At 47.3% G+C, this 25176-nt stretch overlaps 1 protein-coding gene across 1 annotated transcript in view; it reads right to left on the bottom strand.

Annotated features, from left to right (window-relative positions):
• Nucleotides 1–8249: 8249 nt before the first annotated feature.
• RNF126 (ring finger protein 126) overlaps nt 8250–25176 on the bottom strand; it is a 35026-nt gene continuing 18099 nt past the window's right edge. Inside the window, exons 6-11 of the mRNA XM_083349964.1 lie at nt 23211–23455; nt 20458–20526; nt 20106–20175; nt 18203–18296; nt 14177–14292; nt 8250–8460 (exon numbers count right to left, since the gene is read on the bottom strand). Coding sequence (XP_083206090.1) covers nt 8299–8460; nt 14177–14292; nt 18203–18296; nt 20106–20175; nt 20458–20526; nt 23211–23455 — 756 coding nt within the window. The 3' untranslated portion in view covers nt 8250–8298. The remainder of the gene's footprint in view (nt 8461–14176; nt 14293–18202; nt 18297–20105; nt 20176–20457; nt 20527–23210; nt 23456–25176) is intronic.

Below are 25176 nucleotides of genomic sequence, written 5' to 3'. Positions count from 1 at the left end.
TGAGAAACTTCACGGATTCTCCCAAAGAGCCATTACAAAGTTTGTAATTCTTCTTGCTGAACTGCTCAGTTTACCTTGTATGAACCAAGACATCAGGTTAAGCCACACTAGGGCTTTGTTTGGGCATAAAGTAGCATGGTACATGAACACAGAAATTCTCCCTGGTACACCTAGCGCTTGTGTGATGGTACACCTAGCACTTGTGAGCATTTGCGCTCGGGACACCAGAGAGATATGAAGCCCATCAGGTGGTTGGCTTGATGGTTGTCGCCAGAGGGGTTATTGGGTTTTGTAGCGAGGCTTTTTTCTGTAAGTCACCCAGAGTCAACATAATAAACCAAGATAAATTGTTTTAATAAATAACATCCGTGGCTGTTGTTAAGAAATCTGTATGGATGTGTCAGGCTCCAAGGCAAACTTCCATTTTCCCCTAAAGCTGTTAAGAAGTTGTTTTTGTAAGGACATGATTTCCCTGCAAATACACGGATTGCAAATCATTTTGTTATTTATTTGAAAGGACTCTTCAGACATGAGAGGGTATTAAGGCTGATCCACCTCACAGTGGCTTAACTGTATTTTGGGAATGAAAATAAATTCTTTTAACCGGATCTCCAGGCACATGATACTTTTGTTTTACAGATATTCTTCAGCTTGCAACTGTTTAGTGACCAAGTTACAGCACTGAAAAAAGTGACTTATGACCATTTTTTTTTCACACTTAACAACTGTTGCAGCATCCCTGTGGTCACATGATCAAAATCTGGATGCTTGGCAACTGATTCATATTTTAATGACTGTTGCAGTGTCCTGGGGTCATGGGAAGAGCTTTTGTGACTTTTTGACAAGCAAAGTCAATGGGGAAGCCAGATTCACTTAACAACGGCAATGATTCACTTAACAAGAAAGGTCATAAAATAGGGAATAACTCACTTAATAACTCTCTCGTTTAGCAACATAAATTGTGGGGCTCAGTCGTCGCCGTATGTCCAGGACTACCTGCATTGTATTGTGCATTTGCTGCAGCTAAGGCGATGTATGATAAAGGCTCTGCTGGAAGAGATCTAAGGTTTCTCGTGGTTGCTATCAATTCATACCATAATCAGACAGATACCAGTGGGAAACACTTAAAAGCAATCATCATCAACTCTACAGGTAGCCCTTGACTTATGAACACAGTGGGCCCAAAATTTCTGTTGCTAAGTGAGACAACTGAGTTTTACCCCATAACTTAGCCACCTTAAGCCTTAAGCACCTCACGTGGTTATTGTGGGGAAAATAGGAGGACGAAGGAGTATTAGTTATGTTTGCCGCCTTGAGTTATTTATAAAAAATAATAAAGGAGGGATAAAAAAAATATTATTATTTTTAAGAAAGGCACCGAAAAAGGCTTCTTCCAAATTATAACCTTGGACAGTTTGAAAAGCTATATGCTGAAACTGACTCAGAAAATGGCTGTTTAGTAGCATCAAGCCAAAAGAGGAAGGCTACGAGGTTGTTTAAGCAATCTGTGACCCATTTATCCTGACATCTGCAATTTACAATCTGTAAAGATCAGACACACAGCAATTAAGGGCAAAGAAAATAAGAGGTGGTTGTGCCCAACTGTTTGAAACACCAAGTGTATAGCCTCTCCTTCTGCCCCACAGACAGAACCAGTAGAACCACAGTCCAGAAACCTTCTCCAATCTTGCACAGTTCTTAGCTTCCCAGATGTCTTCCAGTCCATCAGGTCCCTATCCAGATTCCTAAAAGATTCATTTCTCTAAGCCAGGGGTCTTCAAACTTGGCCCTTTTATGACTTGTGGACTACAGCTCCCAGAATTCCTCAGCCAGTATGCCTGGCTGAGGAATTCTGGGAATTGAAGTCCACAAGTCATAAGAGGGCCAAGTTTGAAGACCCGTGCTCTAAGCAAAGCTTTGAGAGATTCTGATGAACAGCAAAATGCCGACTGGTGGCCCCCAGGGGGAGGGCGTTCTCTGTGGGCGCGCCGGATTTATGGAACCATCTTCCGGTCGAGCTCCGGATGGCGCCTGACCTCCGCTCCTTCCGGCGCGATCTAAAAACTTACCTCTTCGAACAAGCTGGCCTGGCCTGATGGGATGGTGTTGGGTTTTATTAATGTGTTTTAAGCTACTTTTTAATGTGTTTTAACTTATTCGTGGGCATTTTGTTTAATCTTTTTTAATTTTTGTATTTTGTCTTTTAATATGTACTGCCCTGTTCACCGCCCTGAGTCCTTCGGGAGAAGGGCGGTATACTAATAAAATTAATAAAATAAATAAATAAATAATAAATAAGTAAAATAGGGAGGAGCAGTTATATTGCCAAGATTGCTGAAGATACCCCATTGGTCAAGGGGTGTATTCAGAAAGGGGTTAAGAATAAGAGAATTAAGGGGTTAAGAGTAACGGAGCTAGTTTGGTTTAGTGATTAAGGCGCTGGGCTAAAAATTGGGAGATTGTGAGTTCTAGTTCCACCTTAGCTATGAAAGCCAGCTAGGTGACCTTGGGCCACTCACTCTCTCTCAGCCAAACTCACCTCCACAGGGTGCTTGTTATGGGGAAAAATAGGACAAAGCTGTGTTGGACATGTTCACCACCTTGAGTTATTTTGTAAAAATAATAAAAGTGGCAAATAAACAAATAATATAATTACAAAAGAATCTCCCAACTCACCGACTGCAAAATTAAAACCTTTAGAGATTTTGAATTGCAAAGGGAGGTTATGTTAAAGCAGCATTTTTTCAATTGGCAACTTTTAAGATGCATGGATTTCATGCTGGTTGAGAATTCTGGAAGTTGAAATCCTTAGATCTTAAAATTGCCAATTTTGAAAAAAACTACTATGCTGCAATCTGAATCCTGATGGAAAAGGGTTTGGACAATCCATTTCCTTCAGAAGCCTCTGAAGTTACAGCCTCATCACCTTCTCTCCGACCTTCCCTAAATATAGAAAGCTGAATAGAAATTATCCAGTACTGTACAATCAAATCCAATGAAGGTTTCTTAAACAGGGGCAGAGCATCACCACACCTTAACTGAAGACAGGGCCACCCTTTCACAAAAGGAAGAATCAGTGGTGGGATTCAGCCAGTTTGCACCAGTTTGGCAGAACCGGTAGCTAATTTTTTGTTGCCCAGGCCCAGAACGGACTTCCGGAAGTGGCATCCACACAGAGAACTGGTTGTTCACATATCTGAATGCCCCCATTGGAATTAATCCCTACCTGGACCCAACCACACATCATTTTCCTGGCAGTTTTAACCAGTCTGGAAGGACATGAATCTAATACTGTATACATATGGCTAAGTTCACAATTTGGAGGGGGGCCCCTCTCCACTTCCTTGGGACCACCAAGTTCAAATTCTTCCTAGATAATACAAATAATCCTTGATTTATGACCAAAATTTCCAATGCTAAGCAAGACAGTTATTAAGTAAGTTTTGGCTGCCCTACCACCCATGAATTTACAAGGCACCTCTGATTCTGTGCCCCCAAAAGGCAAGGTAAGAGCCTTGGTGGAGCAGTGGGCTAATGCCTCCTTAAGTAACACCAGCTGCCTGCAAGTAGTGCAGGTTCGCGTCCCACCAAGGCTCAAGGTTGACTCAGCCTTCCATCCTTCTGAGGTAGGTAAAATGAGGACCCAGATTGTTGGGGGCAATTAAGCTGACTTTGTAATAATGCCGCTTGGGGGGGGGCGAAAGCCCTAATAAGCAGGCATATACATAGAATGAAGGCTATTGCTAAGCACATTGATTTATGCTTCTTAGATTGTAAGCTGCCCTGAGTCTTCGGAGAAGGGCGGGATATAAATGGGATTAAAATAAAATAAATAAAATAAAAAATTTGAAATCCCCCAACATTATTTCATCTGGGGCATTCCACCACTAACCCTGCGAAAGTGCCAAGAGTAGTCCTTAGGCAACAGGGCGATTAACATTATATTGGCACTCCCATCTGATTTTTAGAGTCCGGCAGGTCTCGGTTAGCCGCTAAATAGCACTTCTGAAAGACACCCGTCTCCTGGTTCACTGGCCACTCCTGCCCTACAGTCACTGCCCAAGCACAGAAGTCACATTACCAACAAGGACGTCCTCCCCTAATCCATGCTCAACTAAATCCTGGTGATACATGGTTTGAGCAATTGCTGAACATCTAGAATGGCTATCCTGTGGGTATTTTGAATTCTTAATTACGTATTCCTTAAATCTATTCCCAACATTTCCTCCAGGATCTCAAAGCACGAGATAGCATTTCTCCCTCTATGTTAACCTTTCCCAACTTGGCATCTTCCAACACGTGTAGACTTCAAGTCCCAGAATTCCCCAGCTCAGAAATCCACACATCTCGAAAGGTGTTATGTCTGCCGCACAACCACCGCCCTGTCAGGTACATACAGTGAACGGAGAGACGGCAACTAGCCAACTTCATCCAATGAGGTTTCATGGCAAACTTAAGACTTGATCCAAAACCTTAATTATTCCACTGTGTTGGTTCACAATCGCTATAATCCCTGATCATTGGTCTTGCTGAGATTGTGTTGTAACCCCAAAGAAGGGAGTGCCTATCCCAGATCTGATATACTGATTCAGGTAACAGGAGAAGTTTAGCATTTTAAATATACGGGATGGGACAAATGGCTACAAGTGGAATATACTGAATAGATTCCACAGAATATTTGCTTGCTTTTTAGATCACTGACCATCAACAACTTTTCTGAAAGTGGCTGGAACTAGCTTCTAACAACTCTTAATCGTTAGAAAATTGCCACAAGGTATCTCCAAATAACCCTTATAATAGATTTTAAGGCAAATTGCTTAACAGGCCAATTCTAGAACCAGAAACTACTCTCGAGACAACAACATCCATCCACCTTCTCCTTGCAGAAGCCCCAATTACACATTCCCCCACTAGCTGGCTAAATCCTGAAACCAGGGGCTCACCATCTTGTTGAATTACTTCCATAATTGCTAGAGGCCCCTCCCCTCCTCACTGGAGATTAAAGGGGAAATGGCTTCAGGAATGGATCTATGGATCCTTGCTGCCACCTATTGGTTGTCATGCAAAAAACATCCCACCAAGGATGGGAGCTTTTGCAACCATTGAACCTGCCTATGCCAAAAGGGGGCCTCTGGGACGACTGGAGAAACCTTATTTTATTTGAGAGTGGTAAACCTTCCTTTAACTTAAATTGTTCTTCAAAAGAAAGAGGAAAAAGTTTTTGCATCTTGACTCCACCCACCAGCTTGCCCTTTGCTCTGTCGACTCTACGTCGTAGCCCTACCTGCTTGGCTACTGTAGATTTTCCCACGCCAAGCCTCCTGTCTCCAATCAGGGCCAGGCTCCCTTTTTTGCAGCCCCCCCCCCGATTGCTGCCAAAGCATCCCTGTTCAGACTGAAAAAGGCCTACATTTTTTATTCTGGATTAGGCTTGTAGGGAAGGTTAGAAAGCCCCTGGGGGCTTTACGCAAAAACCTGGTTTCTAATTAAATCTGTTGCTGGCAAGGGGATGTGGTGGTCTAGTGCAGGGGTCCTCAACCTTGGTGGAGCAGTGGGCTAACGCCTCCTTAAGTAACACCAGCTGCCTGCAATTAGTGCAGGTTCGCATCCCACCAGGCTCAAGGTTGACTCAGCCTTCCATCCTTCCGAGGTAGGTAAAATGAGGACCCAGATTGTTGGGGGTAATAAGCTGACTTTGTAATAATGCCTCTTGGGGGGGGGGTGAAAGCCCTAATAAGCAGGCATATACATAGAATGAAGGCTACTGCTAAGCTTGTAAGTCGCCCTGAGTCTTTGGAGAAGGGCGGGATATAAATGGAATTTTTAAAAAAAGCTGGCTTAAAGTTGCCAGGGTTGAGGACCCCTGTTCTAGTGGTTAAGATGCTGGGCTTGCTGGCTAGAAGATTGGCAGTTTGAGACCCAAGCGTTGCATGAAGAGGTTGAGCTCCCGTTCTTGCTCCAGCTCCTGCCATTTTTGCGGGAAGGTAATGGCATACCGTTTGCTGGCGTTAATGTCTGCCAGATAACCATGTAAGCATCTTCAGACAACCGCTGGCTCCTTGGCTAGAAAATGAGAGATGAGCACTGCCCCCTAGCGTCGAACATGATTGGACAGGGGAAACCTTTACCTTTAATGGTTGCTAGTAATGATCTGGGCACGGCTGGGGTGAAGACTGCAAAAATAGAGGACAGGAGCTATTTCCCATTTTCTATGTATTAAGCTGAGGCCAGGGGACTGTGGACTCGCCCCCAAAAGCCTTCTGCACAAGAGTGGAAAAACGGTGGTCTGAACCAAGAAGTTGGACTCTGCTTACCATTTGTCTCAGCTTGCCCACCTTCTCCTTCAATGCGGCGGTCCAATGCCCTCCGATGACCAGCACTGCTTGGTGGGTGCTTTGCTGGCAAGACAGGCCTTTACAAGATACGAGCCCACTATGGTAACAGATCCTCCTCTTGCAGGCGTAGCTTGAGACAACCCAAACAGACACAAAGAGATGTGGAACAGACAACCACAGCAGCATCCATCAACTTTGTGCAGGTGGTCCTCAACAACCATTCGTTTAGTAACGGCTCAAGGTTACAACGGCACTGGAAAAAAAGTAACTTAGGACTGTCTCTCATAGCCACGTGATCAAAATTCAGATAACTGGCTCACATTTCTGACGGTTGCAGTGTCAGGCAATCATCTTTTGCAACCTTCTGACAAGCAAAATCAATGTGGAATCCGGGTTCACTTAACAACCGTGTTACTAATTTAACTGCAGTGATTCACATCAGCAACAGTGGTGAGAAAGGTTGTAAAATGGGGCAAAGCTCATTTAACAACTGTCTTGCTTAACAACAACAAAAAGTTTGGATTCAATTGGGGTTGTAGGTCAGGGACCACCTGTACAGAATAAGGGCGGGCTTCAGACGGAAGGGCAAAACCTGGGTAAAACCGCCAACCCTTGAAAGACAGGACCCCACATTTGCAGATGTTAAAACCCCTCTGGGTGAAGGACAAGCCCAGGACTTCACAGACACGAAAATGCTGATTTCTCAGAAAGAACAAGCAAGTGAATTGGCTACTGCCCACTTCTTCCAAGATTTCTTGCGACATCTTAGTTTAGTCCACAACCCTAGTTACTTCCTAGGTTTTCCCCACCCTCTTATTTATTTTATTTTTTGAGCTGTTCCATCACACAAGCGCCTTTTGCTTCATCTCATCTTCTCCTGAAGGCACAAACCCAGATGCATCACAGGCTTAGAGCTGAAATGTCCATTTATTTAACAGCAGTAATAATTTAAAATTATAAAAAAACCCTTTCTCGGTATCGACTTGTCAAAAAGGGCGGTGTTAGTATCAGGGGAGGGTGGCGGGGGAGGGGGGGGAGAGAGGGAGAAATTGTGCAGAGTCAGGAAGTGGCTCTGATTGTTAAATTCGCTCCCCACTCCTGTTCTTCCTCTTCCCCCCCACTTTTTGTTGCTGGTGCCTAAGGAAAGAGGCTCACGAGCTCCTCCAGCAGCAGAAAATCCAGAGGGAAAGAAGGGAAGGGAAGAAGGATCCCTATTGCATTTCTACTTTCAAAGGGCTGGTGTCATCAGTTCTTAAAGAGAGCTGAGAGCGGGACAGGAAGTGGGGCAAAAAGGGCAGGGGGGGGGGGAAACAAACATTTGTCAAAATTATATTAAAAAAAAAAAAAGAGAGAAAGGGATAGACCAGGGGTCGGCAACCTCGGCTCTTTTATGACTCGTGGACTTCAACTCCCAGAATTCCTGAGCCAGCTATGCTGGCTCAGGAATTCTGGGAGTTGAAGTCCACGAGTCATAAAAGAGCCGAGGTTGCCGACCCCTGGGATAGACAATCCATTTTAGAACGCCCCTTCGGAACTCCGATTTCCCTTAAATCCAGTGCTTGTTCACGTTCCGACTCTCTGCCGCTCGTCACACAGCGAGGTCGGGCCGGTTTTAAGAGTCCGCACAGCAGCAGTTTAGAGAAGAGGTTTCCCCCCACACACACACACACCCACATTGTCCCTTGGGAGAATGCAAGATTGAACACCAAACACCGGGCTGGGTGGGTGGAGGGCAGGAGGGAAGAGAGCGTGAAGTCAAGAAGGGTCCTGAAGTTATGATGGTTGTGGGGAGCGTGTGGAGATTCCCATTCCCAGCCCTCCCCACGGCTCTGGTACTGGACGTTCCCCACCCCACAGATTTCCCCCCCCCTGGTGGTTGGGGGAGAGAAACAAGGAAGGGCTTATGACATTAGAAAAAGAGCATGAGAGTGGCGACATTTTTTTTTTGCTTGTTTTTAAAGATTCATGAGTTGTTTGCGGCGTTTTCGTTACTTGGTGAACTGGAGGAGGAGGAGGAGGAGGAAGATGACGAGGAGGAAGCAAAATTCATTGCGGAGAGTCCAGGTGGGTTTGTAGCCGTGTTCTGCCCACTTAAACTTTTCCGACACACTGGGCAGGTGTCATGCTGGGGAAGCGGGTGGAGACAAAAGAGAGAGAGAGAGAGAGAGAGAGAGAGAGAGAGAGCAAAAATGTTAGAAATGAAAACAGGTATTTGGCCCACGTCTTGGTGCTTAAATACGGGCAGTCCTCCACTTACGACCATTCGTTTTGGTGAATTGCAACCATGCCAAAAAGATGGACTTACAGCTGGTCCTCGCACTTACAACGGTTAAAGCATTCCCCCATGGTCACGTGATTACCTTTTGCAACCTTACCAGCCAACTTCCGACTAGCAATTCAATTCAACGGGGAAACTGGCAAGAGAGGTTGCCGTTGCAGTCATGTGATGTCTTGCTGAACTGCAGGGATCTGCTTAATGACCGCAGCAAAATAAGATTGTAAAATTAGCTGTGGTCATCTGGTACCTTACTTAACAACAGCATCGCTGAACTACAAATTCTCTGAGTCCTACTGTGGCCGTTAAGTCAAAAACTACTCTAAAGTGAGAAAGGGGTCTCTTAAGAGCAAACACAGCCCACGTTGGCAACACCTGGAATGAGCTTCAGACGAACGCTGTCTTCCTGCCTCTGCCCACCTCTGGAATTAATTCTAATACATTGCACTGCAGTGTCCCTTTTATCAAACACGCCACACAGAGTACAGTGGTACTTCGGTACTCGAATGCTTCAAAACTCAGCGAATTTGGTACTCAGCACATTTTGATGTGAAAATGTGGTCCAGGTACTTGGCATTTGTTTAGTACTTGATACACAGCTACAGGAAGAGAGGGACGGCTGTGGAGAACAGACAGGAAGTTGGCCACGCTGGGAAGTTTATGTTTATGTTTATTGGACTTATATACTGCCCTTCTCCCGTAGGACTCAGGGCGGTTCACAAGGAATTTAAAATAACAATACAAATTACAAAAGTTAAGAACAATTAAAATAATTAAATTTAGTCCTTGAATAAAATAAAACCCCTGTTAAACTCCAGTTAAGTTCATTGCAAAAGGAGAGAGATGGCCACAGAGGGAGGGCAGGAAGTTGGCCATGCTGGGGGGGGGGTTAGTGGCATAGGAAAAGGGACATACAGAAAGTCCTTCCTGGCCAAAACAAAGGGTCACATGGTAAATCATGTAGTTTGTTTAGGACTCGTCCTTTTTAATACTCCCCCCCCAAGAGCTGAGTACCGAGTTACCACTGTTATTTCCATTGGTGGGAACTTGACATTAAGTCAGAATCTACCTGGAATGGATCCTTCAACAATTAAGAAGTTTTGGGGGAGAAAAAAAAAGTTAGAAGACCCTTGGCATTGTCAAGGGTCAGGGTGATGGAGACGGGAAAGCTAAGATGCTGGAAATGAACAGGGCCTATGCAGATGGTATTCCTGGGAAGGAAAAATCAAAGGAAAGCACATTTAATAAAAATTAAGAAAATGGGCTTGAAAGGGCAAGGCAACACTCCAAAGGCAGATGTGCTTCAGAACATCCGCAGGAGCAAATGAGGTCCCTGCCTGCAAGTCTTTAAAAAAAACAAAACACAACTTGTGTCTTTTCCCAAGTTGTGTGGGAACCTGGGCTGTCCTGTGCAACTGGCAGTGCAATCAAAGGAAAATATTGTTTGGTTTATTATACAACTACAGACTGAGATTAGTGAACCACAAGCCCCACAAAGCAAAACTGACAACAGAAGTACAACCTCTAGAAACTGTGAACTTTTTGCTGGAGGTATTTAATGGAGGCTAAACAGCCATCTGTAGGGAAAATGGCAGCAGGCGTATGGACAGAGGGCCGTATCGTTACCGGGAGGGCCGTCTCCGCTGTTTACAAGCGGTGGGGCGCTCCGACCCTCTGGTTCTTCCCCGAGGTGCCGGGAGCGTGGATGTGCAGCCTCCTGAGCTCCGGCTGGTGTACCTGAATGCCAGGTCCGTGGTTAATAAAGCTCCCCTCGTTAGGGATTTAGTTGAGGGTGAGCATGCGGACCTGGCTTGCATCACGGAGACTTGGTTGGGCCCAGAGGGTGGGGTCCCTTTGGTTGACCTTTGCCCACCAGGCTTCCGGGTGCTACACCGGCCACGAGCTCATGGAAGGGGTGGGGGAGTGGCGGTTACCATTAGGGAGACCTTATGTCCGCGGGAGACCACCGTTTCTCAGATAGTCGGGTGTGAGTCTCTCTTTATGAGATTTGGTCCTGGGGCGCAGTTGGGCTTGCTGCTGGTGTACATTTCGCCTAGTCGCACAGCGGCAGCCCTGCCCGAGCTGCTCGATATCCTCTCGGGTTTGGTGGTTGAGTTTCCCAAACTTATAGTTTTGGGAGACTTCAATCTACCATCCCTGGGAGGTTCATCTGAGCTAGCTCGGGAGTTCATGGCTTCCATGGCGGCCATGGACCTGACGCAAGTAATTTCAGAGCCAACTCATGAGGGAGGCCACACCCTTGACCTGATTTTTTTATCTAGACGGTGGTTGGATGATCTTGGTGGGGGCGCTCCATTTATTATGCCCCTGTCATGGACCGATCATCATCTCCTGCGGCTGGTCTTCCGTTTTGCCACCCCCCGCCGTGGGGGTACGGAGCCAATTAGATGGTACCGCCCCAGACGCTTAATGGATCCTGATAGATTCCAAGCGGCGCTGGGGTCCCCACCTGCCTCCACTGCTCACAGCTCGGCGGATGTCTTAGTGGAAGCCTGGGAAAGGGCAGCCACTGAGGCACTTGACCGGGTTGTACCCTTGCGGCCCCTGACCCGGTGCAGATCCCAGCGAGCTCCATGGTTTTCCGCGGAGCTCCGGGAGATGAAGCGTCGGAAACGGGGCCTAGAGAGCTGCTGGAGGTCTAGCCGATCCGAACCCGACCGGTTGCGGTTAAGAACCTATATTAGGTCTTATCTCGCAGCGATGAGGGTGGCGAGGTGTAATTACTTCTCCACCCTCATCGCGTCTGCAGATAATCGTCCGGCCGCCTTGTTTAGGGTGACTCGCTCGCTTCTTAATCAGGAGGTGAGGGAGGATCCCTTGCAGGGTCGTGCCGAGGAATTTAGTCAACATCTGTCGGATAAAATTGCTCGGATTCGGACCGGTTTGGACTCCAGCTGGGCAGAGTCAGGCGATCAGGACACGGGCGGTCTTGTCAATGTTACCTGGGAAGAGTTTGATTCTGTGACCCCTGATGAAGTGGACAGGATTATGGGGAGGCTGAGCTCCTCCACATGTTTGTTGGACCCGTGCCCTTCCTGGCTGGTTTATGCAGCTAGGGAGAGGACACGAGGCTGGCTCCAGGCGGTTATATCTGCTTCTTTGAGTGAGGGTTATTTCCCCACCGTCTTGAAGGAGGCGGTGGTGAGACCTCTCCTCAAGAAGCCTGCCTTGGACCCAGCTGTTTTGAACAACTTTCGTCCAGTCTCCAACCTTCGCTTTCTTGCGAAGGTTGTCGAGAGTGTGGTGGCGCATCAGCTCCCTCTGGTCCTGGATGAAGCGGATTATCTGGACCCCTACCAATCGGGTTTCAGGCCCGGGTACAGCACGGAGACGGCATTGGTCGCTCTGGTGAATGATCTCTGGAGGACTCGGGATAGGGGATATTCCTCTGTCCTAGTCCTATTAGACCTCTCGGCGGCCTTCGATACCATCGACCATGGTATCTTGCTGCGGCGTCTCAGGGGATTGGGAGTGGGAGGCACAGTTCTTCAGTGGTTCTCCTCCTATCTCCTGGGACGCTCGCAGTCGGTGTTGGCAGGGGGGCAGAGATCGGCCCCTAGGTCTCTCGTTTGTGGAGTTCCTCAGGGGTCGGTTCTCTCGCCTCTCCTGTTCAACATCTACATGAAACCGCTGGGTGAGATCATTCGTGGTTTTGGAGTTGGGTATCATCAGTATGCCGATGATACCCAACTTTTCTTTTCGACCCCAAACCACCCCAGTGATGCCCTCGCTGTGATGTCCCGTTGCCTGGAGGCGGTTCGGGTCTGGATGGGGAGGAACAGACTTCAACTCAACCCTGACAAGACTGAGTGGCTGTACATTCCGGCATCCCGGGACATTCAAAATGTTCCATCTCTCTCTATGGGGGGTGAGCTCTTACCCCCCGTGGATAGGGCTCGCAACTTGGGAGTCCTCCTAGATTCACGGCTTACCCTGGAAGATCATATAGTGGCCGTGACTAGGGGGGCTTTCGCCCAGGTTCGCCTGGTGCGCCAGTTGCGGCCCTATCTGAACCGGGATGCCCTGTGTACGGTCACTCATGCGCTCGTGACCTCTCGCCTCGACTACTGTAATGCTCTCTACATGGGGCTTCCCTTGAAGACCACTCGGAGGCTCCAACTGGTACAGAATGCGGCCGCGAGAGTTGTCTTGGGAGTTTCCCGGTACTCCCATGTTACACCTTTGCTCCACGAGCTGCATTGGTTACCAGTTGTCTTTCGGGTGAGGTTCAAGGTTTTGGTTACGATCTTTAAGTCCTTACATGGCATGGGTCCGGGATACCTCAGGGACCACCTGCTGCCGGCATCAACTCCCCTCCGCCCTGTGCGTTCCCACAGAGAGGGCCTCCTCAGGGTGCCGCCAGTCAGGGAATGCCGACTGGTGGCCCCCAGGGGGAGGGCCTTCTCTGTGGGCGCTCCGGCATTATGGAACCAACTGCCGGTGGAGCTCCGGATGGCATCAGACCTCCGAACTTTCCGTCGTGGCCTGAAGACCCACCTATTTGAAATAGCCAGTCTGGCCTGACGGGGGATTATGGGTTTTAATTGTTGTTTTAGATTTGTATTACTGTTTTTAACTGGGCATGGGTTTAATCTTTTTTAATTTTTGTATTGTCTTTTTTATATATACCCTGTGAACCGCCCTGAGTCCCTACCAAGGAGAAGGGCGGTATACAAATTAAATAAAACTATAAACTATAAACTATAAAATAACTACACTATTACTGAGTTTGATGAAATAGTCTCTAACTCCCTATTTCTAATTTGACACTAATTCTAGTGTAACTCCATTCCAAAGGATCCGTCCTCCTCAATCCTGATCTTCAAAAAGATTATCAAAAACTCATCTGTTTTAAATGGACTTAACTAAGACGATTTATCTAGCATGCTATAAAGCTGTTAATGCCTGGCCTTGAGACTGACTTTTCAAGTAAAAGCTTTGGGAATTATTGGGTTTTAAAAATGATTTTCAAGGGCTCTGTATTGATTTCTAGACAGGGTTTCCGCTAAAAAAAAAAGAAGAAGAAAAAAAAGTGTGGTTTATTGCAGGAACAAGCAATGTCCCAGCAGCCAAAAGCTGATATGATCACAGAAAGGAAGCGTTAGGCGTCTGAGCAAACAGGGAATCTAGCAGAAGCCTCACTTTAGGAAGGCTTGCACATTTGGAAAAGCTTTTTAAAACATTCGAAATCAGAGAGGCATATTCCTCCCTCTTAGTTCTGTTTAAAGCAAAACAACTGTTCCGCTGAAAACGAACGATCTTGTCAATCATTGACACAAGGATGAGGCAGGAAGACAGCATACAAGCCACAGACCATCACCCCCTTTGCTAGCAAACCTTCTCTTAAATGTCCTCCCCCGTTCAATTTCCAAAGACTGTCCATTATTTTCCATCACTATTAACAAGTGTCCAAATCATAGGAGGCCGACGAAAACGAGGCTTCCCTTGGGGGGCCCCGATGGACCATCTCTGGCCTCCCAAAAGCAGCAGTGGCGGACATGGGATGCTCTGCTCAGCTCCCGCAAGACTTCACCTGGCAACTAACCTGTTCCAGCCACGGGACTATGCAGCCATCATGGAAGAGGTGATTGCAGGGTAATTGTCGCACGCTCTCGCCAACTTCATAATCTTCCTTGCAGACAGGACATTCCAGCCCCGAAACTACAATTTGGGGGGGGCGGGGGGAGAAGAGAAAAAAGAACTAGGTCTGAGCGGTTTCTCCCCTGTTACAGGTAGTCCTTGTTTAGTGACTAAAACTGGGACCTGCAACTTTCTCCTGAAGTGAAGCACTTGCGAAGTAAAACAGCAACTGTGCTGATGCCCTTATTTTAACTTTGCTTTTCTTTACAAACTCGTGAAGGTTGTAAATGTTAAGGATTGGTTGCAAAGTTACTTTTTCATCGTTATCCTAATGATGAATGGTTGCTAAACAAGGAATACCTATACAGGTACTCCTCTAATTATATGACCATTTGTTTACTGACTGTTCCAAGTTACAGTGGCACTAGAAAGGCCAGGGCCGGTCCTTGTGTTCATGACTGTTGCAGCATCCCCACGGTCACATGATCAAAATCTGGGCACTTGGCATTTGGCGTGTACTTACCATGGCTAACAGGGCTGCCATCTGCAACCTTCCCAGCCAGTTTCTGACAAGGAAAGGCAACGGTGGAAGCCAGGTTCACTTAACAACCACGCGAATCACTTTAACAACTGCAGAGATTCAGTAAAAACCATAGCAAATTTTTTTTTGTAAAAATCAGGCACAACTCACTAAACTTCCCCATTGCTTGGCAATGCAAATTCCTGGTCTCATTTGTGGTCATGTGTCAAGGACCACCTGGATATTTAAAGCAACTAATGGGGGGGGGAATCAAAGAAGCGGAAAAGATAAAACGGGTTTCTGAATGACAAGGAAGGCGGAAGCAATTGGGATCTGTTAAGAATTTACTATCAGGTTCCCCGAACTTCCTTTTGTTAAGGTGCAAGTATTTTGACCCACAGGTAAAAGGTAAAGGTAAAGGTTCCCCCGCACACACATGCTAGTCGTTTCCAACTCCAGGGGCCAGTGCTCATCTCCGTTTCAAAGCGGAAGAGCCAGCGCTTGTCCGAGGACATCTCCATGGTCATGTGGCCGGCATGACTAGATGCCAAAGGCGCACGGAACACTGTTACCTTCCCACCGTAGTGGTCCCTATTTTTCTACTTGCATTTTTACGTGCTTTTGAACTGCTAGGTTGGCAGAAGCTGGGACAAGTAACAGGTGCTCACTCTGTTACACGGCACTCGGGATTCGACCTGCCAAACTGCCGACCATCTGATCGACAAGCTCAGCGTCCTAACCCACTGAGCCACCGTGTCCCACAACTGAGCCCCAAATTTCCACTGCTAATCAAGACAGTTGTTTCCTGTTTCCCCTGATGATGTGGACAGGATCATGGGGAGACTGAGCACCACCACCTGTTTGTTGGATCCGTGCCCCTCCTGGCTGGTTTATGCGGCCCAGGAGGAGACACAAGGCTGGTTCCAGGCAGTAATAACTGCTTCTTTGAAGGAGGGTGTCTTCCCCACCGCCTTGAAGGAGGCGGTGGTGAGACCCCTCCTCAAAAAGCCTGGCCTGGACCCGGCTGTTTTAAATAATTATCGTCCAGTCTCCAACCTTCGCTTTTTGGCGAAGGTTGTTGAGAGTGTGGTGGCGCATCAGCTTCCTCTGTTCCTGGAGGAAACTGATTATCTGGACCCGTACCAATCGGGTTTCAGGCCCAGACACAGCACAGAGATGGCATTGGTCGCGTTGGTGAATGATCTCTGGCGGGCTTGGGACAGGGGTTGTTCCTCTGTCCGAGTCCTATTAGATCTCTCAGCGGCTTTTGATACCATCGACCATGGTATCCTACTGCAGCATCTTAGGGGGTTGGGAGTGGGAGGCACCGTTTTACGGTGGTTCTCCTCCTATCTCCTGGGCCGCTCGCAGTCGGTGTTGATGGGAGGACAGAGATCCACCCCAAGGCCTCTTGTTTGTGGAGTTCCTCAGGGGTCGGTTCTCTCGCCGCTCCTGTTCAACATCTACATGAAGCCGCTGGGTGAGATCATTCGTGGTTTCAGGGTGGGGTATCATCAGTACACTGATGATACCCAACTTTTTCTTTCCACCCCGAACCAACCCAGCGATGCCCTCGCCGTGATGTCCTGTTGCCTGGAGGCGGTCCAGGTCTGGATGGGGAGAAACAGGCTTCGTCTCAATCCTGCCAAGACTGAGTGGCTGTGCATATCGGCATCTCGGGTTAACCAGACCATTCCACCTTTAACGATGGGGGGGTGAGGTGTTACCCCCCGTTGATAGGGCTCGCAACTTGGGCGTCCTCCTTGACTCCCGGCTCAATTTTGAAGACCATATAGGAGCCGTGACCAGGGGGGCTTTTGCCCAGGTTCACCTGGTGCGCCAGTTGCGACCCTATCTGGACCGAGATGCCCTACGCACAGTCACTCATGCGCTCGTGACCTCCCGGTTAGACTACTGCAACGCTCTCTACATGGGGCTGCCCTTGAGGACCACTCGGAGGCTTCAGCTGGTGCAGAATGCGGCCGCGCGAGTTGTGATGGGGGTTTCCCGATACTCCCATGTAACACGTCTACTCCGCGAGCTGCATTGGCTTCCAGTTGCCCTCCGGGTGAGATTCAAGGTGCTGGTGATGACCTATAAAGCCCTAAATGGCTTGGGTCCAGGATATCTGAGGGAACACCTGCTGCCAGCATCAAGTTCCCTTCGTCCAGTGCGCTCCCACAGGGAGGGTCTTCTCAGGGTGCCGCCGGTAAAAGATTGCCGGCGGGTAACACCCAGGGGGAGGGCCTTCTCAGTGGGTGCGCCTGCCCTCTGGAACCAGCTGCCCGTGAAGCTTAGGATTGCTCCCGACCTCCGTTCATTCCACCGGACCTGAAGACCTGGCTCTTCGAGCTCTCTGGCCCAGGCTGAGAATTTTAATTTTAATTTTAATTGGGGTTTTTTACTTTTTTCAGGGACTGTTGTAAGCTGAGAATTTTAATTTTAATTTTAATTGGTTTTTTTTACTTTTTTCAGGGACTGTTGTAATTATTTTTAATTGTTTTTAACTTTTGTATTTCTTGTTTTAAATTACCCTGTAAACCGCCCTGAGTCCTTCGGGAAAGGGCGGTATATAAATCCAATTAAATTAAATTAAAGTGAGCTTAGCCCATTTTATGAGCTTTCTTGCTACAGTTGTTAAGTGAATCCCTGCAGCTGTTAAGTGAGCAACACGGTTCTTTAGTGAATCCGGCTTCCCCGTTGACTTTGCTTGTCAGAAGGTTGCCGAAGGGGATCACGTGACCCCGGGACACTGCAACCGTCGCAAGTACATGCCAGTTCCCAAGTGTCTGAATTTTGATCACGTGACCATGGGGAAGTTGCAACGGTTGTTAAGTGCAAAAAAACAGTCGTAAGTCACTTTTTTTAAGTGCCGTTGTAACTAAATGGTTGCAAGTCAAGAACTGCCCCTGCCTTGCTCTCAACCTACTGACTGGGTGGCTGAAGGTATTTACGGTTCTACTCTTCTCAGACGGCCGAAACGCCGGTCTTCTTCGATCTTTCAGCTTCGTGTGCTGAACACAATACAGCACGGTAGTCAAACAAGCAAGGCTCAGCTTGAGAAATATGTCCCCATTCCATGTGAATAGGAGAGGATTAAAGAGAATGAAAGGTGATTCTGTTTTGTAGGTCCTTGGCAACAAACAAAAGCCATAATTTTCTGAAGTTTTAGGAACCAGCTTGAGATCGGTTCCAAGTTAATCTAGGCTGAGCCTAAGAAATCTTGCCTGTCTCTGGTCAGAAAGGAATTAAAGCCGCCAACCCTGAACCAGAGAATAAACCGAGGGGCAAAGGAGCGGGAGGAAAGCTGGCCAACAAAAATTTACAATAAGACAGCAGAATCTGTTAAAAAATAATAATAACGCTATTCAAATGAAACCTCTGGTTAGAGGATTCAGGTCTTTCTGAATGTATGGGGGGAGGACGAGGGGAGGGGGGAAAAGAGAGGCAGAAAAATGAGTAAGCTCTTACCGACATGTTCCTCTGTTATATGAATGGTTGGAAGGGCCTGAATCTTCTCCTTGTCTGCAGGAGGTGGGCCTGTGTTTTCAAATTGATTCAGGAGCTGAAAGAAAATAAAAAAGGGTGACAAAGGAAGGAGTGAACAGTCCCAATGCTGCTGCCAGATTGTGGCTGTAAATCAAGCTTGGAATTCCCTGGAGTCTCTAATCCAAGAATTACCCAAGCCAAATCCTTCATAACTTCCTAGCTTGGAGGTCAGCCTGCTGAAATAAATTCAGGGTTAAAATTAATTCTTGTTACAGGCTGTCCTTCCTCCCGCCTGTCCATTTGGGGGGAGGGGGGGAAGAATATCTCAACATCCCATTTGAACCCCAGGGTAGCAATCCAGGTCTAAAAACGACACCCCCACCACCCACAGTGTGTTAGGCCTGGGTACCAGGATAACCAGAGTCAGCTAAATTTGCAGCCTCCTGTTAATGCCGAGAGCAGCTAGGAGCCAGTCTAGAGGTCACAAACTTAAAAGCTCAGTTATGATCAAAAAAACCAACTGAACTCCTCAAGATGAGCCTGGACAAGCGCTAGCCAAGGATGCTTGATCAGCACAGCCACTTCCAATTTTCAGGCTAGGCTTCTGCTGTCCCGTTCAAAAGCTCATCCATTTCACTGAGCTGCTCCACAAAACCCAAGTTTCAGCCTCCTTTAAACCAGATGGACTTTCAACTCCCAGAATTCTCCAGCCAACATAGCTGGCTGGGGAATTCTGGGAGCTGAAGTCCACCTGTCTTAAAGTTGCGGAGAAACACCGCTTTAAACTATTTTTCAGAACAAGAACCCCCAACCTTTCTTAAAACCTCCCGTTCCCATCCGCTTTCTAACTCCAGATGTTTGATGGGAGACATGTACACAGTTACCGCCAAATTATTTATATATTAACCAAATGATAAGAATTATTAATACAGGTAATCCTTGACTTACGACCACGACTGAGCCCAAAATTTCTGTGCCCAAGCGGGACCGTTGTTAAACGACTTTTGCTCCATTAACACCACTTTCCTTGCCGCAGCCAAGCGAATCACTGCAGCTGTCAAGTTAGTAAGACGGCTATGAAATGAACCTGCCTTCCCTACTGACTTGCTTGTCAGAAGGTTGCAAAAGGCGATCACGTGACCCCGGGACACTGCAACCGACATAAATACATGCCTGTTGCCAAGCCTCTGAATTTTGGTCACGTGATCACGGGGATGCTGCAACGGTCGTAAGTATGAAAAATGGTCTTTTTTTTCCCCAGCGCTATCACTTCGAAGTGTCACTTAAATGAATGGTTTTGAGTCAAGGACTACCTGTAAGTAATATTAACCAAAACTAGGCATACTTGGAAGGGTCTCACCTTGGTCATGTTTATAACTGTACAGTTTTTATATACATTTGCTGCACAGACCAAGCTGGGCCCATTAGTAAACACTCTCGTTTCCTCCCTGGTTTTAGCCCCGGTACCTGCACAAACCAGGTTAAGGAGGATTTGTAGGCTACAGCCTTCCTTCTGCTGTTGGCCTCTAACTACAAGTCCTGAGCTGGATTCTTCCCTAACATGGAGTTTCCCTTTAGTTCAGGGGTCGGCAACCTTGGCTCTTTTATGACTCGCGGACTTCAACTCCCAGAATTCCCGAGCCAGCATAGCTGGCTCGGGAATTCTGGGAGTTGAAGTCCGCGAGTCATAAAAGAGCCAAGGTTGCCGACCCCTGCTTTAGTTGATGGAACGTGAGCCTCCTAGAATTAAGCTGTATCTCAGTGGGAGCCCACAGAAGAGGACGCGAGAGTCCTACGCTCTGAGCCCTCCGTATGCCACCGTTCTGCCCCCGCCCTCCCTGCCCCTCCAAAGGAAGAGATGTGCCCTACACACAGCCAGCTGTACCTGAGTAATAATGGCATCCAAGCCGTTGGCGCCCCAAGCGTAGTCCATGGGATTTGAATGCAAGACTCCCCTTTATAAATAGAAAGCATCAAAACAAAGAAAGGACAGGAGGAAACGTTAAGCCTTCAACGGAACAGGCTGGCTGCCATGAGGCAGAGGGGTCAAGGTTTATTGACTTTGGAGGATTCTTAGAATAAGCCTAAGAATTCCACTTTTTTAAAAAAAAAAAAGACGTGTGGACCAACTCCCAGAATTCCCCAGTCAAGCCAGAATTTTGGGAGTCGAAGTCCGTACTTCTTGCACTGGCTAAGCTCGAGATACATTGAGCTAAAGCACGCTCTGACCGACTCACCAAGGTCCCACTCCAAGATTCGGTATCGTGGTCGGTGCTATAATTCCATTGACCAGCTGCTGGATAATCCTGCCGAAAGGAAAACAAACAAACAAACAAATAAATAAATAAAATCTTGAGGCACTCTGGAGCAGGGAGAAGAGAATTGCTGAATGAGCTGACGGTTCCTCAATTTCTGGGTGATGGGAGGCATATGTAGACTTTTAAGAGAATACTGGTAATCCTCAACCTATAACCCTAATTGAGACTGGAATTATGGTTTTAAATTGTGCCGGTCAATTAAGTGGGTCATCATGTGATTGATCTGCCATTACGTTTTCTGTGTTAAGTAAAACACCATGGTTGCTAAGCGAATCTGCAATCGTTAAACAAGTGCTACTGTCGTTAAGCAAAACCCGTCGTTTGCAATGAGTGCTTTTTGGCTGGAAACTGAAAGCAAAAGCTGGTGGTCACATGACTGCAGGACACTGCAAATGGCTGCAGATACAGGCTGGTAGTCCAGCACCCAAAATGCAATCATGTGATCAAGGGGGGGGGAGGAGGAGAGGGGCTGGTCGTTGAAACTTCGAATCCAGGTTGTAGCCATAGCACTTAGCCTTACATACCACTTCGCAGCCCTCATAATACCTTTCTTTAGGTCTGCCGTAACTCGAAACAGTTGCTAACCGAGCAGTCGTAAGTCAAAAACTACCTGTACTAGGGGCACTATTAGGGAATGAATTCTGATTTCTATCCTGTTTTGTTTTGTTTTGTTATTTTTGTTCTGTTCTGTTCTAGTTTAGTTTGAGCCAGCAGAGTTGCTTCAACTTAGGCGACACTAAATGGAATAAAATAAACTGTCCATATAACTAACATCAGAATGGGACAAATAGGCGCAGTCAGCTCAGCGTGGCCAGCACACTGCTGCCAGCTCACCAGCACCAAGTTGCCTCTGCCAACTCACTGCTGCCAAGTCACACGGCAGGACAACTTCACACGGCCAACTCACCATGGGGACAATTCGCTGCGGGCAGCCAGAGGGAGAGGTGGGCGGGCAGGCAGATGCACAGAGCCCCAGAGTGGTGGCGGCCGGAGTCTTCTTATTTTCACATCCCCTGGGGCTGCTGCTGACCGGGGACGGCCGCGGGGGGGAGTGCGGCAGCCAAGAGCATCCCATTTTCACAGCCCCACCACTGCTGCTGTGCTGAGCTCCGTGCCGAAGAAGCCAGGTATGGTGGTGGGGACGGTGGGCAGAGCTGGCTGGCTGGCTGGGAAGATGCAGCGGCTGAGGGCATCCCAATTTCATACTCCCCACTGCTGCTGACCCCCGGCCTCTTTGCCTAGAGCTCGGCAGCAGTGGCGCTGAGGTGTGTGTGAAAATGGGACGCCTCCAGCTGCTGCTGCCTTCCTTGGTCTCTTCAACCCAGAGCTCAGGAGCAACAGCGGCCGCGGCAGTGTGTGCGTGTGTGTGTGTGTGTGTGTGTATGTGTGTGTGTGTGTGAAAATGGGAAGCCCCCAGCCACCGCTCTGCACTCTGCCTACCCACTTACTCACCCAGCTCTCCTTCCAGCCACCCGCCGCAAGTTGTCTCTGTGATAAGTTGGCTGTGCTGAGTTGTCCTGCGGCAACTTGGCACTGGTGAGTTGGCAGAAGCAACTTGGTGCTGGTGAGCTCTCAGCAGTGAGCTGTTGGCGAGGAGATGGCCGAGCCGAGTTGTCCTTGACCCAACCAACATACCACCCTCCTCCTCCTAGTCCCAGGTTTCTCTCCATCATCCCAGCTCACACTTGTCCCTTTTTTTCTGGCCAGGTGAGTGTCAGCAAAACACTCATCTATAAACTGCTTCCTGTTTTATTTTCCAAGACTTGGTATACAGTTCCCATCACTCCATCTGTCAAGTCCGAAACCAACTGGTTTGGGCCCCAAATCGTTAGCCTTTGCAACCTCCTGGATTTCCCCACACACACACACTTTGGGATTTTTAAAGGGATACACAAGCCCCGTAAGACTCTTGAACTTTAAAGCATCCATTCTGTCTTCTTCTCAACACACTTATTTTCGTTTTCAACCTGATCTGGAAAGAAGCTAGTGGATATCAAGGATGGTGCTGCTGCAGCTATTACAAAGGGGACCCCGGAATGACTCTATTATTCTTAAGTGCAGATCTTTCTAAAGCAATAGAGGATAAGCTTGCTCTTGGATAAAGCATTTCCTTCTCATATTGTTCAAAACTGCCTCTTCTAATCTCACCCTGAAGTTAACATAGGGCTCTATCACTTAAGCATTGCTGGCTGCCTTCTTAACTGCAGTGGCCATGCTGTAGTGCAGGGGTCTCCAACCTTGGCAACTTTAAGACTTGTGGACCAACTCTCAGAATTCCTCAGTCTCGTGCTGGCTGAAGAATTCTGGGAGTTGAAGTCCGTAAGTCTTAAAGTTGCCAAGGTCGGAGACTCCTGCTATAGTGACCTCCAAATGGTGGCTGGAGCAATGTGCAGTGCCCAAGTCTTCAACTCTGGGAGAAGTGCAACTTAATCTTGTAATTGCACAGGATCTTTCATCTCCAACCTGGTGTGGCCCTTCCAGTTTGTGGACAGTGCAGTTCCAACTAATTTGGCAGACCCCCACACCCACTCCCCAAACTACTGTTCTCCTACATCCAAATTGAATCAGCAGACAACATGAACCAGGAATCCGCTTCCATGGTTTTAAAGGACCTCTATTCAAAGAAGTGACACTTAGGACTTGACCATCAGAGTTGGACAAACTGTCCTCACCCTTCTAGAGTGGGGACTCCCTCGTGTCTGCCAGCCGCCCGCCGTGTGGTGAAACGAGCCCGAGGTTGCCTGGCTCCATATCGGTGCCGAGACTGATGTTCCCTCTCCCGCCTGTTCTCAGCATCACGGTTATCTTCTGTTTGTGTGTTGGACCCAAAGGCTGGGAACTCAAAACTGTCGTCGATTATCCCAAAGGCAAACTGGCCGTAGCCCTGCGGGAGGGTGAAGAGGGGCTGATCCACATTCTAGAAAGGAGAGAGAAAGAGCCAGACAGAAAAAAAAATGGAAACTGCTTAGAATAGAGAAAGATGACTTACGGAGACAGGCCAGAAGCCCAGCACAGCCTGTGATGGGGGACAAGTAAGCTGACATCGTCCCACTGTGGAATTAAAGCTCCCATAGCCCTTCACCATTATTCATCCTGTCTGAAGCTTATGGAAGTTGAAACTCCAAATGTCTGATCCGGGTGCCTCTTTCTGCTTTTCTGCCATTCAGTCTTAGCTCTGGAAAGCCACCCTGGCACCTCTGGAATTTTGGAAGCAACATAATCACAGGCACTCTCATCAAATGGCTGCCATGGCAAGACAGTGGCCCATTTACAAAATGACTGCCGGTCACAAAATATTTACCAATGATTTTTTTTTCTCTCTGCCATCTTCTCTAGGACTCTCCTTAGCAACCTAACTTCCTTTTCCTGTTTCTTCTGCATAGCTAAGTATTGAAAGCCCCGGAATGGATCCTCTTATTTCTATTTTCTGCCAGTGAGGCCCAAAGGTACGCACAGAAATAAATATAATGCTAGAGGCTTCTTCTTTGTAGGAGCTTCCTGCATTACGCTTGAAATTTTCAAAAAAGGGGATCTGATTGGGGTGCCAAGGGAGGTGTCCGTGGAGCTAGTGGTGTGTACAGTCACCAGCCTGTCTAATTTTTTTTTTTATTGAAAAGTTTTATAAAATACAATTTTCCTTTAAAAAAACCCCCCTTCCCCCTCCCTCCTCCCCTCCCTACCTCCCCCCTATCTCCCCCCCTCCCCCTCCCCCTCCTCCCTCCCCTACCTCCCCCCCTCCACTTCCCCTCCTCCCCCCTCCCCCCCCCCCGACTTCCCAGAGCAAAATACAAGGTATATATCTAAAAGGCAATCATAAACAATCATATACTAACAATTATAAACTCTAAAATCCATCACTCTCTAGCTTGTATATAGTAAACCAATCCTTAATAATACTAAATATATATAAAAAACTAAAATAAAAGAAAACTAGCATCATTCCCATCTATGTTCTTCCACAATTCACTATTACCTTAACATATTCTCATTTGCACATTAATAAATAGTTCTTACACAAATTAACCCACATTAACCCACAAAACTTTCTTCCTCTTCCTCTGTAGTAAGTTGTCCATTAATTCCAAATTAAAAAAAAAAAAATCTATTACCATACATAGCATCCCAAAACTTTTTTTTTTTAAAAAAAAAAAACACAACTACCACTTAACTATAAATATTTTGTGGAAGTTCCATAGATTTCTACTGGTCTTATTTTTTTTTCTTTTTTGAGCGTTTTAAGGCAGCACGCGTCACCCTCTGTTCTCTAAGATCATCCAAAAGAGTTGCAGCTTGAACTCCTCCTGTACCCTTCTCGTCTATCTGTGCATCTTCATCCTCTTGATGTTCTCCTTCTCCAGATCCCTCTGCAGCTTCCAGAAGTGTTGATGGGGTTACTTTCAAGACATTATTATAAAAATCATGCGCTTGCTTCACATTACTCAAACAGTACCTTTTGCCATCATACATGAAGCTCAACCCAGCTGGGATCTCCCATCTGAACCTTATATCTCTTTGCTTGAGCTCTTGCACAAGAAATATAAAATCCTTCCTTCTCTTTAAAATCTTTGGAGGAATTTCTTTTAGAACCAAAACTTGTTGACCAGCAATCACAACTTTGGTATCGTAGGCAGCTTGTAT

The sequence above is a fragment of the Vipera ursinii genome (assembly GCF_947247035.1).
Source record: "Vipera ursinii genome assembly, chromosome: 1".
Lineage (NCBI taxonomy): Eukaryota > Metazoa > Chordata > Lepidosauria > Squamata > Viperidae > Vipera > Vipera ursinii.
Note: the sequence above shows the minus strand (reverse complement) of the source record. Positions and strands in the feature narration are given on the sequence as shown.